The 13,440-nt window shown below is 54.2% G+C and overlaps 2 protein-coding genes across 2 annotated transcripts; both read right to left on the bottom strand.

Moving 5' to 3' along the window:
• Nucleotides 1-806: 806 nt before the first annotated feature.
• On the bottom strand, nt 807-1,977 carry BDZ83DRAFT_646168 (concanavalin A-like lectin/glucanase domain-containing protein; the record flags this gene model as incomplete). Its single annotated transcript, XM_060509930.1, has 2 exons — nt 807-1,457; nt 1,522-1,977. The coding sequence occupies 2 exons, from the start codon at nt 1,975-1,977 to the stop codon at nt 807-809; spliced, it is 1,107 nt and encodes a 368-aa protein (XP_060371245.1).
• Nucleotides 1,978-4,937: 2,960 nt separating this feature from the next.
• On the bottom strand, nt 4,938-7,602 carry BDZ83DRAFT_564859 (fungal-specific transcription factor domain-containing protein; the record flags this gene model as incomplete). Its single annotated transcript, XM_060503687.1, has 3 exons — nt 4,938-5,076; nt 5,132-7,238; nt 7,449-7,602. The coding sequence occupies 3 exons, from the start codon at nt 7,600-7,602 to the stop codon at nt 4,938-4,940; spliced, it is 2,400 nt and encodes a 799-aa protein (XP_060371244.1).
• Between the last annotated feature and the right edge of the window lie 5,838 nt (nt 7,603-13,440).

The following is a 13,440-nucleotide window of genomic DNA, read 5'->3' as shown; positions in this document are numbered from 1 at the left end:
CTACCGAACAGCTGCGGGAGCCTCCGAGGCGGACGGTGAGAGGTCAGTTTAGTCGTCGATCACTCCTTGTTCATGTGCCTTCTTTTTGGGGTATGGAGGGGGGCTAAACGGCATGCAAGTGCGGGCGGCTGATCCCCCTCCAAGGAACAGCTTTTTGGAGACGCGTTTTCCTGGGGAATCGCGAGACATTCTTCACTGCCGGTGGGTTAGATCGTCTGGCTGTCAAAAGTTGGGTCAGATGACGGGCTCCTTGACCAAATGTGTTGAACGTATGTATTGCTTACCTCTTAGCGCGCAACGGCAATGAATCGCCTTTTTGGGCTCTTGGTGGTCTCGGAAGTGTTGCAATATTAGCTGACGTCTTAAACCTCGTTGGTGTAAGTCCGAGAGAAACATCCTTTCTGGGACGAACTGTTTGGTCATCCGGTCCATCAGCTCCTTTATGGCCAAAGGTCGCTGCCACTTTTGACGTCCGCCTCATCATGAGAACGATTCTCCACTTGGGGAACTAAGTCCCTTGGCATATCACAGCGTGATGGTCAAGTCCTCGGATGGCAGAAATGTAAGAACGTATAGTGGATATCATTCGTAGGCATCATAAGTAATTAAGAAATAACATCATCTGATGAACGAAGCGCATGATCGCCTGACGGCCTGCCCTCCTTCTCAGGTCAAAACGCTATACCCAGAGACGCCTTGTGCTATGCCGGTAAAAATGAGAGCGCGCAAGCTCCCTGTTGTCCGAAAAATGAAGACCGAGCAGACCCAACCTGCCGGAATGAAAGAAGAAGACAAAAGGAAAAAGATCAGATGAACCATATCCCTAAAAGAAACAAGCCAACGACCAGAGACCACGACGGCGCCTCCAACGTCCCAGCAGCGGCAGCAACACCACCGCCACCCTCTCCACCGGAGCCGGGTGTTCCAGAAACAGTCTGGTTGTTCGTCATGTTGGTCTGTTCCGTGAAGAAGAAGTCGGGCGCGTCCGGGATGATACACACGGCGTCCGGCGCCGTCGGATCCGCGCACCGGCCTTCGTGGTCGGCCTTGCGCGTGTCGAGAGACGAATTGAAGTAGGCCCTGACCGACGCCACAGTCAAGATGGCGTCCTGCTTGGGCGGGCCTCCCGACCAGAGCGGATTCCCGTTGCTCCAGTGCTGGAGGATCAGGTGGCCCCCTTCCGTGGGCACGGCGCTGCCGTTCATAGAGCCCAGGACTTTCCCGTCGGCGTAGAAGGTGACGGCGTTGGGTAGGTAGTCGATACGGTACTCGTGGAAGGCCGCGGTCGGGTCGAAGCCGAGGTTGACTTTGAAAAAGTTGCCCGTGCCGGCGGCGTTGTAGCCCTTTTCGAGCGAGGCGCGGGACTGGAGGACGATGTTGACGGGGTAGGTGTTGTTTGATGAGTTGAATTCTCTTGTGAGGAACTCCATGTCGATCTCTTGGGTGTCATTGTGGTACTGTTCTTGACGTTAGTGAACTTGATATAATATGTAAATAGGCACGTCTGGTATAGCAACGTACCCAGAAGAAGGCAGCACATGTCCCAGCAACATCCGGGATCTTCATCATCGCCCTAAAAGAACCATACTGCACATCCTGTCGCGCCGAGTCGATCTCCGCGCCCGGCACCAGGCCGTTCGTCGTGGCGCTCTCGACAAGAAGCTGCAGCCCGGCGTCGGCCTTTGTCGAGCTGAGCCCGAACGAGCTCGACCCCTCGTGGACAGAGGCGACGTTTTCGGTCATGAACTTTTCTCCCAGAGGCCCACGGGCGTTTGTGTTTGTCTTGTTGAACTCTTGACGCGCCCAGTCCGTGTTGTTTGTAATGTTCTTGACTTTGGTAAAGTCGGTCTCGATGAGGTCGGTAAAGACCTCCATGGTGCCAGTGATGTTAGTGGCATACCCGCATTCGCAGGCTGCGTGTGCGAGGGTTGAAAGCAAGCTAGCCGCGAGCAGGCAAGCTGTTGTTGGATTCCTCATGGTGAATCTGTGACGAGATATATAGATGTACGGAAGTTGGTATAAGCAAAGATTGATGGTCGTTGCCACCGTGTAAGTGACGTGAGTCTGTGAATATCTCTACTACTACCAGAGTAGTACAATCCTCCAAAGTTTCTGACAGTGAATTAGAGCCAGTCTAAGCACACCTATGACACAGTCAAGACATGCAGAGAGGCTAAGGGATGACAAGATGCGAGTGAAGCAAATGATGATTGAGGAGAGGCGCGGGGGGAGGAACACCTCGGAGCAACAGCGCAAGATGAAACACAACAACACCAGCAACAAAAGGATGAGCAAGCAGATACAAGAACCGAAGAATGGGCAGGATCATCGGTAGACTATGTAGTAGCTCCAGAGAGCGGAGGGCCATGCAGTGCAACCAAACCATCGTGCCAGTGCCTCTGGCTGGACGGGGTGCTTCATCTACGGGAGCCGAAAATACAACCCTCCCCCTCGATTTTCCCAATGTAGGTACCCATCACATACACCCTAAGGCCTAGCTAGATGGTCTGGTTCAACGGACGGACTCGAAGTCAGGACCAACAGGGGAGGGGCTGGCAAAAGGGCCAAAGGCAGACAAAGGAACAGCCCTCGACGTTCGACACGACGTTCGAACATAACGGCATCGTTGTCAACCGTTGCTCAAGTGGAGGAGAAGCAGGAGGTCCCATCAAAGATCAACCATGTGGCAATGATTGACGGCTGGTGTCTCAAGCTTCCCGTCCGCCATCAACGCGATGCCAGAAGCGGCTTTGAAACGCAGCGAGGGTAAGAATAGGACCGCATGGAACAAAGAAGGGGAATCGTTGGTAAGAACGGGCAGAAGAACTTCCAAAGTATGTGTGTGTGTGTGTGTGTGTGTCGACTGTTCCCCGTCCAGTTCTCTTCGGGTTGGGCTGGGTTGGAATTTTCGCTCCGGCGGCAGCCAGCCATAACGTGGTGTTACGTCGTGTCGCCTCGACGTCGTATCGTGTGCCCTGCAGGAACCCGCGCAACACCGCACCGCACCTTGGGATTGGACGGATCATAGAGTACCGTAGCAGTACTGGAACCCCAAGTCGGGCTTGAAGACAAGACCAAAGAAGCTTTTCTCACTGCCGTCCCCCCCCCCCTTCTCTACACGTAGAGTCTAGGCATGGGCGGGGTGAATGAGAGGCCAAAGCCACTTGGTTAGAAACCCCGCCGAAGGGCTGCCGGCTGTCTCAGAGAGCAGAAGACAATGAAAACAGTTCCGCTGGCCCATAAGCTCCCAAGAAAGAGGCTCTGTCAAATTCAAGAGCATGCCGTCTATCGTGTGCTTTCTCTGGGGCTATAGTTCAGCTGTTAAAGGCTCAGCATATCGCGGACTTCACGAGGCAGTTCTTTTGCCGCCACTTCGGCTATACCAAGTTCCGTCTCGTCCTGATCCGATTCACTTGACACTGCCGGATCTTTGTATGATGGCCTTTGCACAGGGAATGGCCACTTGCCGCGGAAGCTGAGTGACTGCACTTGGGACTCGGTCGGCAACAAGTTCTGAATACATGCAAGTTTACGAGAATCCAGAGGGGATGTCGTCTTGACATCATTCGCCAATCAGCGGCTAGAAGTTCATCAGCAACTTTTGTCACGGTACGCTGTCTCGAGGGCCATCTCCCACCAAGCGACCTCTCTTTCCCTTCAGTATCGTAGAACGAAACCCATGGCTGCATTGGCTTCCCATGACACGCCCGCTCATCTTCTGGAAACTGCCCATTAGCGTCCTGCCCCGGCTCCGCTCGACCTACCTCATCCTTTCCAAGGGTTCTTTGTTGTGGCTCACGCTCAACGTCAAAGTTGATTTCTTTGTCGCCGAGCTACCTAGATTTTCTGGTGAGGAGAAAGGCCCTCTAGCGCGTATGGTGGAATGTATGATGGAATGTTGTCATCAAGCAAAAGCGTAGACACATAAACACCTCAAAGTTGCCTCACCCGAGTACACAGGAAGTTCATGTAATGCCAATGAGAAGTGATATTCTTAAATATGCTTAACGGACAGGAAACTATTTATACAGTTGTGCTCAAGAACCAGCTCCACCCCCCCCCCCCACCCCCGTCTCTGATTAAGTCAAGCTTGGTGGTTCTCTTGTCTTAAGAGTACACATCCAAGCCAGCCATTGTGAGCATCTGTCTCCCATACAATCCGCTCATGCCAAGACAAATTTACACAGCAGACGATCAAATCAGAGTAGATGTAAATTCCAGGATAAGCAAATACTGCAATCTGTATATCGAACAAGGTATCTGAGCAAAGCGAAGCGAAAGATAGCAATGATAGGAAATAGCGCATAACAAAGGCAGGAGAGAGAACAGAGTAAAGATCAACAAGCAGACGCAATATCAACAGAGAAGAAAGGTCGAAGGAGAAGAGAAAGATGAAATGGATATCAGCAGCACAAAACATTAGTATGAGCTAATAGAACAAACGCGCAACAGTCATCACCAAGCCCACCCTGGACCAGCCAACAGTGCCCTGAGGCAGTCTTTGGGATGCGTGAGCAGGGCCCGAATTATCCCAATATCCTAGGGTTTGCTTTACCCAGGAATCCGTGCCGAACCCAATGCCCCCCCACCCTTCACCGTTTACCTGCCCCGTTGTTGCCGTGACCATGTCCAATGCTGGGACGCTCAAAAGGGAAACCAAGCCAAGGAAACAAGATACTAAAAGACCAGCTGCGCAGGCCGGTATACGCGTAATAATCATCCCAAAATTTCAAAAGCCTCTCTTCTGTGACGCCTGTCCCCTGCAAAGTCAAGGGGAATAAGCCTCAGACCGAGAGGGAGTGTTCGATCAACCACTCCAGATCCATTACGCCGAAACCCATCAGACGAAGAGGTATATGCCAAGGAGAAAAAAGCGCAAAAAAAGAAAAAGCCTTCAGGAAAGGAAAGACATAGGAAATCGTTCAATCGTCTTGTGACTAGTACACGCTATCCTCATCGGCCCCTTGCGAAATCATCGAAGGGGTCGACACGCTCGAGGAAGCTTCCATTTCGACCTGGTAGCCGACGAGTGCTTGTGCGTGCAGGCGGAAGGATTCTCCCATAAGTCGGGTGATTCTAACGTCTTGTTAGCCACTTAGTCTTTTGTTGAAGAGTAAAATCAGTCACTTACCCCCAGACCACAACCTCGTCCAACATGCTGCCCCACAGACGGGCAACAACAGAGCTAAGCTGGGAAGCATAGGCCTCGTCGAGGTCCTTGTCGAAAAGCTGTCGAACCTTGTTGTACATGGCCAATTCCTCCTCTGTAGCTGGCTCTTCGTCATGTTCCAGACGATAGAGCCAGAGCGAGAGGACAATCATAAGGTCAAGACCACACAAGGCATGCTCGACGCTCCAGTTGGTTGGCGAAGTTCGTGCAACCCAGCGCACGCCCTGAACCACGGCAATCTCGATACAGTTGTAGCATTCCTGAATAACCTTGATCATCTCACTGGAGCGCTTCACGCGATCCCGCGCGGCTGACATGGCAGCCGCGACCTCATAGGAATCGTGATAGCGCAGCGCCTCTTGCACAGATTTCAAATCAACTTCCAAACGAGTCCTGGCGTTCCGGTACAGAGCCTTGGCGTTGAAGATGAGAGGGTGTCCCTTGTGAGGAGCACTCAGTGGGACTGACACATTCTCAGGCTCGCAGAGCTCGCAGGACTTCTCCCACGTCTCCAGCGCGAGTCTGAGCTTGTACTCGGTCACAACATCCTGAAGTGCCTCGGGACTGCGCTTGTGGTACCACACTTCAAGGAACAGGGCGTTGATCATTACCCGCGACGCGAACGCGCTGTACCTGAGTGTCTCTCCCTGGAACAGGTTGTCGTGCGCCTCCATGAAAGTGACCACAGGCGACGCCTTCAAATGCTCATGCCAAGAGGCCTCGTCAGTGACCTTGAGGTTCCAGAGTCCCTCGGTAGAAGGGAGCTGCAAATCCTCAAACTCATTGAAGCTGATTGCTGGTGTGTGATTGTACGTCAAAGTGAGCAGGCCAAAGAAGATGTAAACTGCGTAGTAGGTGCGGCGGCAACCTTCATCCTCAATCCACTCGTTGCGGGTAGGTTGAGCGCTGTTGCGGGCTTCCTGACGAAGCTTGAGCTCGTAGCGGTTTCCCGCAACCATGTTGGCGAGCAGACTCTTGATAGAGCATGCCCATTCGAGCCCCTTCGGATCACCACTCCAGCTGGCAAAGATCATGTTGAGGAGCGAACCCTGCATCGTCCACAGAGGGCACTTGCGCGAGCTGAAGTTCTCCTTGTTCTGCAGGAACTGGTTGACGAGCACCTTGGATCCAATGTGCATCATGTAGGCCTGGTCCTGGTCAAACGCGTAGAGCGCACCGATGCTCAGCACTGCGAGAAGCAGAGCCGGAGACACCTTGGTCGAGTCAAAGGATGCAGGATGCAGGAATGGGAGATGGTGGTGGAACAGCCCAAAGTAGGTTGACAAGAATCGGTTCAGGGAGGCCAGATTGGGGAGGCGGAAACCATCGGGGATAGCATGCTCAGTGTCTTGTGCGCGGATGTTGTCGAGAATCTGGTTGCGTTCATCGTCGCTTGCAACCTGAGGGGCACGGAATCCAGCAGTTGATAAGGTCGCCTCGGTGACGAAAGGGCTTTGCGGCACAGGCGTACCAGCTTCGGAGTTTGGCAGCGAGTTGATCATGGACTGCAGCGCCGGGACGAGGCCGTTGCAAGTCTGTCCGTTGATGGGCGGAAGCTGAACGTTGCGAGGCTGCATGGTACTAGTGCTGTTGAAAGACTGCTGAGACTCAAACGAGCCAGATGCTGATGAAGCGATGGAGTGCGCCTTTGCTTCTGACGATTGAGACATGAAGCTCTCCCACTGAGGAACAGGTATGGCGCCCGAGGGGTAGGTGGCAGACGAGTCCATGGCGTGTGGCGAATAGGGCATCGATGGACTGCCTCCTGCGCGTGCGCCAGCGGCGGCCTTGTGCTGAAAGTCTGCAACCAGCATGGCAGCTGTCTCGAGGTCGAAGGTGCCATCGTGAGAAGCGGCTTCAATCTGATCTATCGCGGACTGGTCAAGCATGGGTGTCTTGGCTGGGCCGCCGATAGCTCTCGTCTTCGGGCCTGAACGTCTCTTGCCATCGCTGTGTAGAGGAACACCACCATCTTTGGCGTGCACGGTACGATCGTGACGAAGGAGAAGATCGCGTCTGACAAATGTGCTGCGGCACTTCATGCATTTGAAGGGGCGCTCTTTGGTGTCTAGTAGGAATTGAGTTAGCAAAATGACTCGAAGTGAAGACGACTAGGTGTGACTATTGCTTTGCGTGGAATTGTTGTCGCATGATGCATCGAGGCAAGGTCGAAAGGAGGGGTTGCTTGGTGTCGCGAGGGGTTCCCAGTCGAGCGGAAGCTTTGGGATGTAGGAGGAGGAGGGGAGAAGAGGGGTTCCGGGAAGATAGGTGCACTTACGGGATCGTTCATGTCTGCTACGGTGCTCACTCCTGCTGAAGGCTCTGTTGCAGAACTGGCACTTGTACTTGCGTTCCGGGGCGAGTGAGGCTTTCCGTGAGGCCGGCGTCGAAGATGCTGACGTCGGAAGGACTGCGACGCTTGCGCCAGGCATATTGAGGGCTCGGGTGGTGGTCGCGTTTTTTGAAGATATGTCGGGTGGCTGGGCCAGCTGCTGCGACGGTGATGGCGACTGCGACTGCGACGGCGACGAGCAGATGTAACGGTTTTGACGATGTGCACGACGGCTCTCTTGTTGTTGAAAACGATGGTTGAAATCGCCCGGCTCCTAGGGTTTCCTCCTCGCTCGGCGCGCTCCCGTGGAGTTTAAAGTGTGTCTTGATTAGACTGGTAGATGTTGCTGGTCATTTGGTTCGATATTCTGGTCATAGGAAGGGCGTATGTGTGGTTGAAGGGAAAAAGCTGGCGAGTAGCCAGTGTTGAAGCGGCGTGTCTAGAGGCGACAGGCGCGCTTGAGTGGTGATGATGGGCCGGGAAAGGCGAAGAGTGCGCGCGTTGGGTTGCGTGTTGGAGATGGATGATGATCACGAGAGTGGGAGAGAAAAACGGAAGAGGGGGAATCGAAGAAAAAGTAGGAGGGGAGAAGAAGAGGAAAAGAGGCGTCTCTGGTGAGAACGGTGGGGACACTGGACTGCGACAGTGGGAGGGACTTGGTGAATTGGAGGGGGTGGACACATTGGATAGGAGGGGAGGGGGGGGAGGGAGCGCAAGAGAGCACGAAAGAGAGGGGAGGGGGGGCCAGACAGGGCGCAGAGAGCAGAGAGGGAGCGAGAGAGAGAGAGGGGAGAGACCGGAAGGACGACGATGGCCCGAAGCTGGGAAATGGAAGAGGACAGGTACATTGGACGAAGTACCTTTTTTTCCCCGTCTCTTGGGTGTCCTCCCGCCTCACCTCAGTGGGAACAGGCGGGAAAGAGGCGGGCAGCAGCAAGTCGCGCGGTACGTACCGCCGGATGTCTTCTATCGATGGTTCTCTGCCAGGTGGGTAAATACCTGAGCAAAGGTACTTTGATAGCTAAGGTGGAAAAGTCGAGGTGGGTTGGGTACATCCGCTAGCTGATCAGATGTACCTTAGGCGATGTCTCTCAGATGTAGGGTTCCTCAGGCAATCAAGCAGCAAGCACAGGTAAGGAAGGTCGACATAACAACCCAAGAGGTACATCCGGCTACAGCTCTTCCTTCCCTTTTTTTTTTTTCCTTCTTTATTTATTCATCTTAATCCAAGCACATTGGACCCCACTGCGACTCGCTGAGATGGATGAAGGAGGGGGAGGGGGGAGGAGTGGGAGCGCACTGCACAATGTACACATCACAGAGAGAGAGGGGGGGGGGAAGGGACGGGAAGGGAGGGATTAGGAAACTGGAACGGGCTCCATTGTTTGTTCACCGGGCCACCAGAACAGCAGAACAGATCCGACCTGGGCCTACTGGGCCTGCTCCATTAGAATGAGCAAGGGAGGGATGTGTGAGTTGGAATTCGAACTGGAGGTGCTGGGCGGCGGGCCATGATCCATGGGCCTGCTGGCCGAGGATGTGGTGGAGAGGGGGAAGGGGAGCCCTGAAGTGGGAGTGGATGAGTACTCCGTAAGATACATTACTTACGCAGTAGCTAAGGTACCTGAGGTTGGGTGGATGGGTGGATGTCAGACACCCCCGGTCGTCTAAGGTACCTTACCAAGCGGCCTGCCAGCGACACAGCAACCGGCAGCCAGCCAACCTGTAACCCCGAACGAGCAGGGCGAGCGAGCATGGTAAGGCCAAAAATCAGGTGCGCCAGTGACTACACGTACCTTACCACCGCGCCGTCAGTGTCCACGTCCGCAGCCAGCTGGAGGTCACGAGTGAGTGGGAGTGGAGAGGGGCAACCCGCCACGATACGAATAGAAGGGGGGGGGGGGCAGACTCGGGAGAAGAGGAGGGGGCCTCGACGGCGGTGCTTGCGTCCAATGCTGTGCTGCTGTGCTGTGCTGTGCTGTTGCTTCTTCCTGTGACAACTTACAAGTTCTTACGAACGAACCATTGAAAGTGAGGGGGGGAAAGATGAGAAAGAGGAGGGACGGCAAGCTGCTGTAGAGATGATGAGTCCTCTATCCATTGATTGGCTCTAAGGTACCTTACCGTACGGATACGTCTGTCTGTCTTCTCATCGGCTTCGGCTTCGTAATTAGGTAGTCCTCCTCGTCCTCGTCCTTGACCTTCTCCGCCTCCTCTTTTCTTCCCTCCCGTCTTCTTCCACGGCCGGCCTCCCTCCCTTCTCCTCCTGCACTGTCATTCCATGCTGACCCTGTCGTGCTGCTGTTGCTTCCGCTGTCGTTGTATTCGTAACCTCAGGTTGGATGACCTAAGGAAGCAGGAAGGTACCTAGGTAGACTGTGCCGTTGCAATGCTGTTGGCACCAATGCACACTTGCACAGAGGCACGCCGCGCACGCATGTTGTCCACAAAAATAAAAACCACCTGCCTGCACTCCGAGCAGGGAAGGAGGTACGTACCTCATCCTCCTCACTTTCACAGCAGATGACGGGAGGTAAGGTTCAAGTCGGTTAGCCATTCCTGGCTCCATATTTACATAGGTCTTTCTGCCTGTAATTCCACAAGTACGAAGTAGTCCCGTACCTGACCTGCTGTGCTGTTATGTCAGAGGCGGAATGCAAACACTCCTTTTTAGCTACCTCCCCTATTACGGATAGACTGGTAGGGAACGGGAAGGGAGGGCCGGAGCTATGTAAGCAGACACTGACGACCCCACTTCCATGTCACTCCCTACTACAGCTTTGCGCACAAGATACTTCTGGCCTTACAGATAGATACCTTCCATACTTTCATTCACTGCCACTCTGCATCACGCAGGGCATCCAACTTCAGCTCCAACATCCAGCTTCAGCTTCCATTCAGCCTTCAAATGTCTCATTTCAATCACAGCACAAGTCGACGAGAGTCTACAAGTAATCGAATAGAATCGCACCTCGCCATATCATATTCGCGACCGAGTACCAAAGTTGCCAAAACTCCGAGCCATCTCCACGATCCATCCATCCAGCCAGCCAGCCCACGCAATTAGTTTGCCTTCATCCAATTTCCATTAAATTTCTCGGAACCATGAAGGTATGCATCACTGTATCCATATAGTACCCTCATCTCGTCTGATACACGAGAGGCGAGGAATCTGACTGGGTCGTGTCGCGGCTCGCCATTGCCATCGCCATTGCCATCGCCATCATCATCACCATCACCATCCAAGACAACTTTAGGGGTCAAGAGACAAACGAACGGATAGGGACAAATACCAACCACTCGAGCTCGAGAGGGAGGATCTTTCTGCTCTATTCGTACAGATACTGTCGCTCACCATCCCATCCCGCTCGACAGAGCAAGGCCCAGTCATCACTGTCTATCCGTATTGGCTGGCCCCTTTGCGAACACGACCCGACATGGCACGCAGAGGATTCAGAGATTGCCAGTAAAGATTTGTTGCTAGACTGGGGGGCACAGCTTCCTCTCGCGGCCGCTAATGCTCTGTCTGTCTACATTTAGCAACCACGAGGATGGAATCGATGAATTTGCCTCCCCTCAAGCACAGAGGCATCAAGCCATCAACAGTACAGGCATTCGAAGGCGGTACTTGAGCTCACGCGGTGCACCATACCATGACGCAAAGTACTGACCATTCGTCCCGCCATTGTCATCCCAACCAAAATTACAGCGCTCAGATTTTGTCCCGCGGGATGGTGAAATGGAGCGCACGAGATTTGCAAGGCCTGGCACGCACCCGATCCGTCCGGAGCACAACTAGCCACTTTCAGACACCACAACCCCGGTGCCCAGTGCCCACAGAAACATGGCAGGGAAAGCCAAAGGGCGGATGGCCGGGTTATGGGACGCTTCAAGGATGTTTGCTGGGGTGCGTCAAGACGCCCTAGGGGGGCGTGAGCCCATGGCCGAAAGCCGGTCGATGAGCCAGTTCAGTTGAGCACCTACAAAAACGTACATGTAGAGCACTATACACGACTACAGCACACGGGCTAATGGCAAGCGGTACTGGACTTCCGGGTTATTTAGGGGGGTCCCATTCGGGGTGGACTGCACCAAGGCAGTGGTACGCGACGCTAAGGCAAGCACTGATGTGCTGGTCTCAAGTGCCCTGGGTTTGATGACGGGAAGCGTCCAGGAACGATGATGTGGCCGGTTGGGTCATCATTGTTGAGCTGGCCAGAGACTTGAGACTCGAAACTCCAGGCCAGTCCAGCCAGAAAGAGAAAAAAGGAGGAAAGACGGCATGATGGAAGGTGTGCGGTGTGAGAGGAAATTTAGGACAGCTGAAGTAAGGTAAGGTAACTCAAGATATGCATGGTATCCGCTTCACCAGTTCGTCCCGTCCCATAGCTCGCTCACCTTACTAACAATAAGGCATGCAACGACATGACATTGTAGCTCAACGCCAGATGACAGGCGATTAGTCGCTCCCCGGTTACATATTGGGCCATGTTATCCTGATTCATCATTACTTGCTTCTGAATCAAGCGAAACAACATGCCTTGCTTAATAGGAGGGCATGTGTTAACGAGCACTGACGTCGCCCATGCGTCTACCGAGAGAAGCTCGCAGATTACCGTCGCGCAAGAACCCGAGGCTGGAGGATAGGCGACGTGGAAAAGAAATTGCAGTTACGAACAGCTTGGGAGGTTTCCCCTCTGTCCCAGCAGCTCGCTGCCCCTCCCGGCCTAGCCTCGCTAGAACCCGGACCGCCGATTTGGTTGGCAATTTCGCCCCGGCTCCGGAACTCGAAAGGGAGGAGTTGAACAAGGACAAGCCGCGAAGGACCTGGCTGGAGAAGAAGCCTCACACAGCTTCCAGAATCCAATGATTCTGTGATCCCCTCCCCCGTTTCCGACTCCTCAGAGCGCCCCTCATCAGTATGACCAAACCCCCACCTGGCTGGTCATCGACCCCTCCTCTTCTATCGCTATTTGTGTAACTGTCATTGTACGGATACAGTCTTGCGATGACATCTCAGACCATATCACGAACTAATGCTCCATATCTGTACAACAAAGTGGACGGACAGGTGCTGATTGATTCTTGTCCAGGGCTCTCTGTCTGCGCCATGTGAAGCCAGTAGCTGATCGTGGAGTGCTGGGCGTGCTGGTCAAGGTTTCGAGGGTACCCAGCTGGCAAGCCCATCCAACGGGATGGGATGGGATGGATGGGATGGGATGCTCTAACGGACAAGCTAGGATTAGCAGCAGGTTCTTGCCGGGCACCCCCTACCTTGAGCCAATGGGCAGAGACCCCGTCTCCCGGTCCCCAGACGGTACATCAGCGCGGCCAGGGTACATCCGGTACTCGGATGATACGTGTCCCGACAAGCTGCACTAACGCGCGCCGGCGGAATACATGCTTGTTCCCGTGGACGGAGACCCATCCTGTCACTCACGGCGGTGAGAAGAGGTATCCCAGTGTACCTCCGTCGTGCACCTCAAGGACAAGTACGCGGTCCAATACACGTGCACTTTGTGGGAACAAGCAGGGAGTAGCTGAGGATGTGCTCCAATATGTGCACTAAAGCATCTTCCCAGTCCCCACCCCAAGGCCGACCCGCCGTTCTTCTCGCCGCGGGTCTCAGGCTGCAGCTCACATGCACCTGTTGCTGGTGTTCGCATCGCGGAGGTGGGAAAACGGTTCTATACTACAGTACACTACGACTACTGTGTACGGGGCTCGTCACAGCACGTCTGAGGTGGGTGGGTTCGCTGGATGCCGGCACACGGCTGGATGAGCAAACGCCAAACGGCCAATTCCACGGACCACGGCGGTTGTGTGGGTCTTGCACCATCTCAAAACGTGGTTCAAGAACGCGCCGTTCACGCGCCGCGCCTACACGACCTGCATTGACCAATCACCACCAACGAGGCAGAACGCAATCAGACGCGTT

Source organism: Colletotrichum acutatum (assembly GCF_030867785.1).
Source record: "Colletotrichum acutatum strain CBS 112980 chromosome Unknown BDZ83scaffold_3, whole genome shotgun sequence".
Classification (NCBI taxonomy): Eukaryota; Fungi; Ascomycota; class Sordariomycetes; order Glomerellales; family Glomerellaceae; genus Colletotrichum; species Colletotrichum acutatum.
The sequence above is the reverse complement of the archived record's forward strand: the minus strand, read 5'-3'. Positions and strand labels throughout refer to the sequence as shown.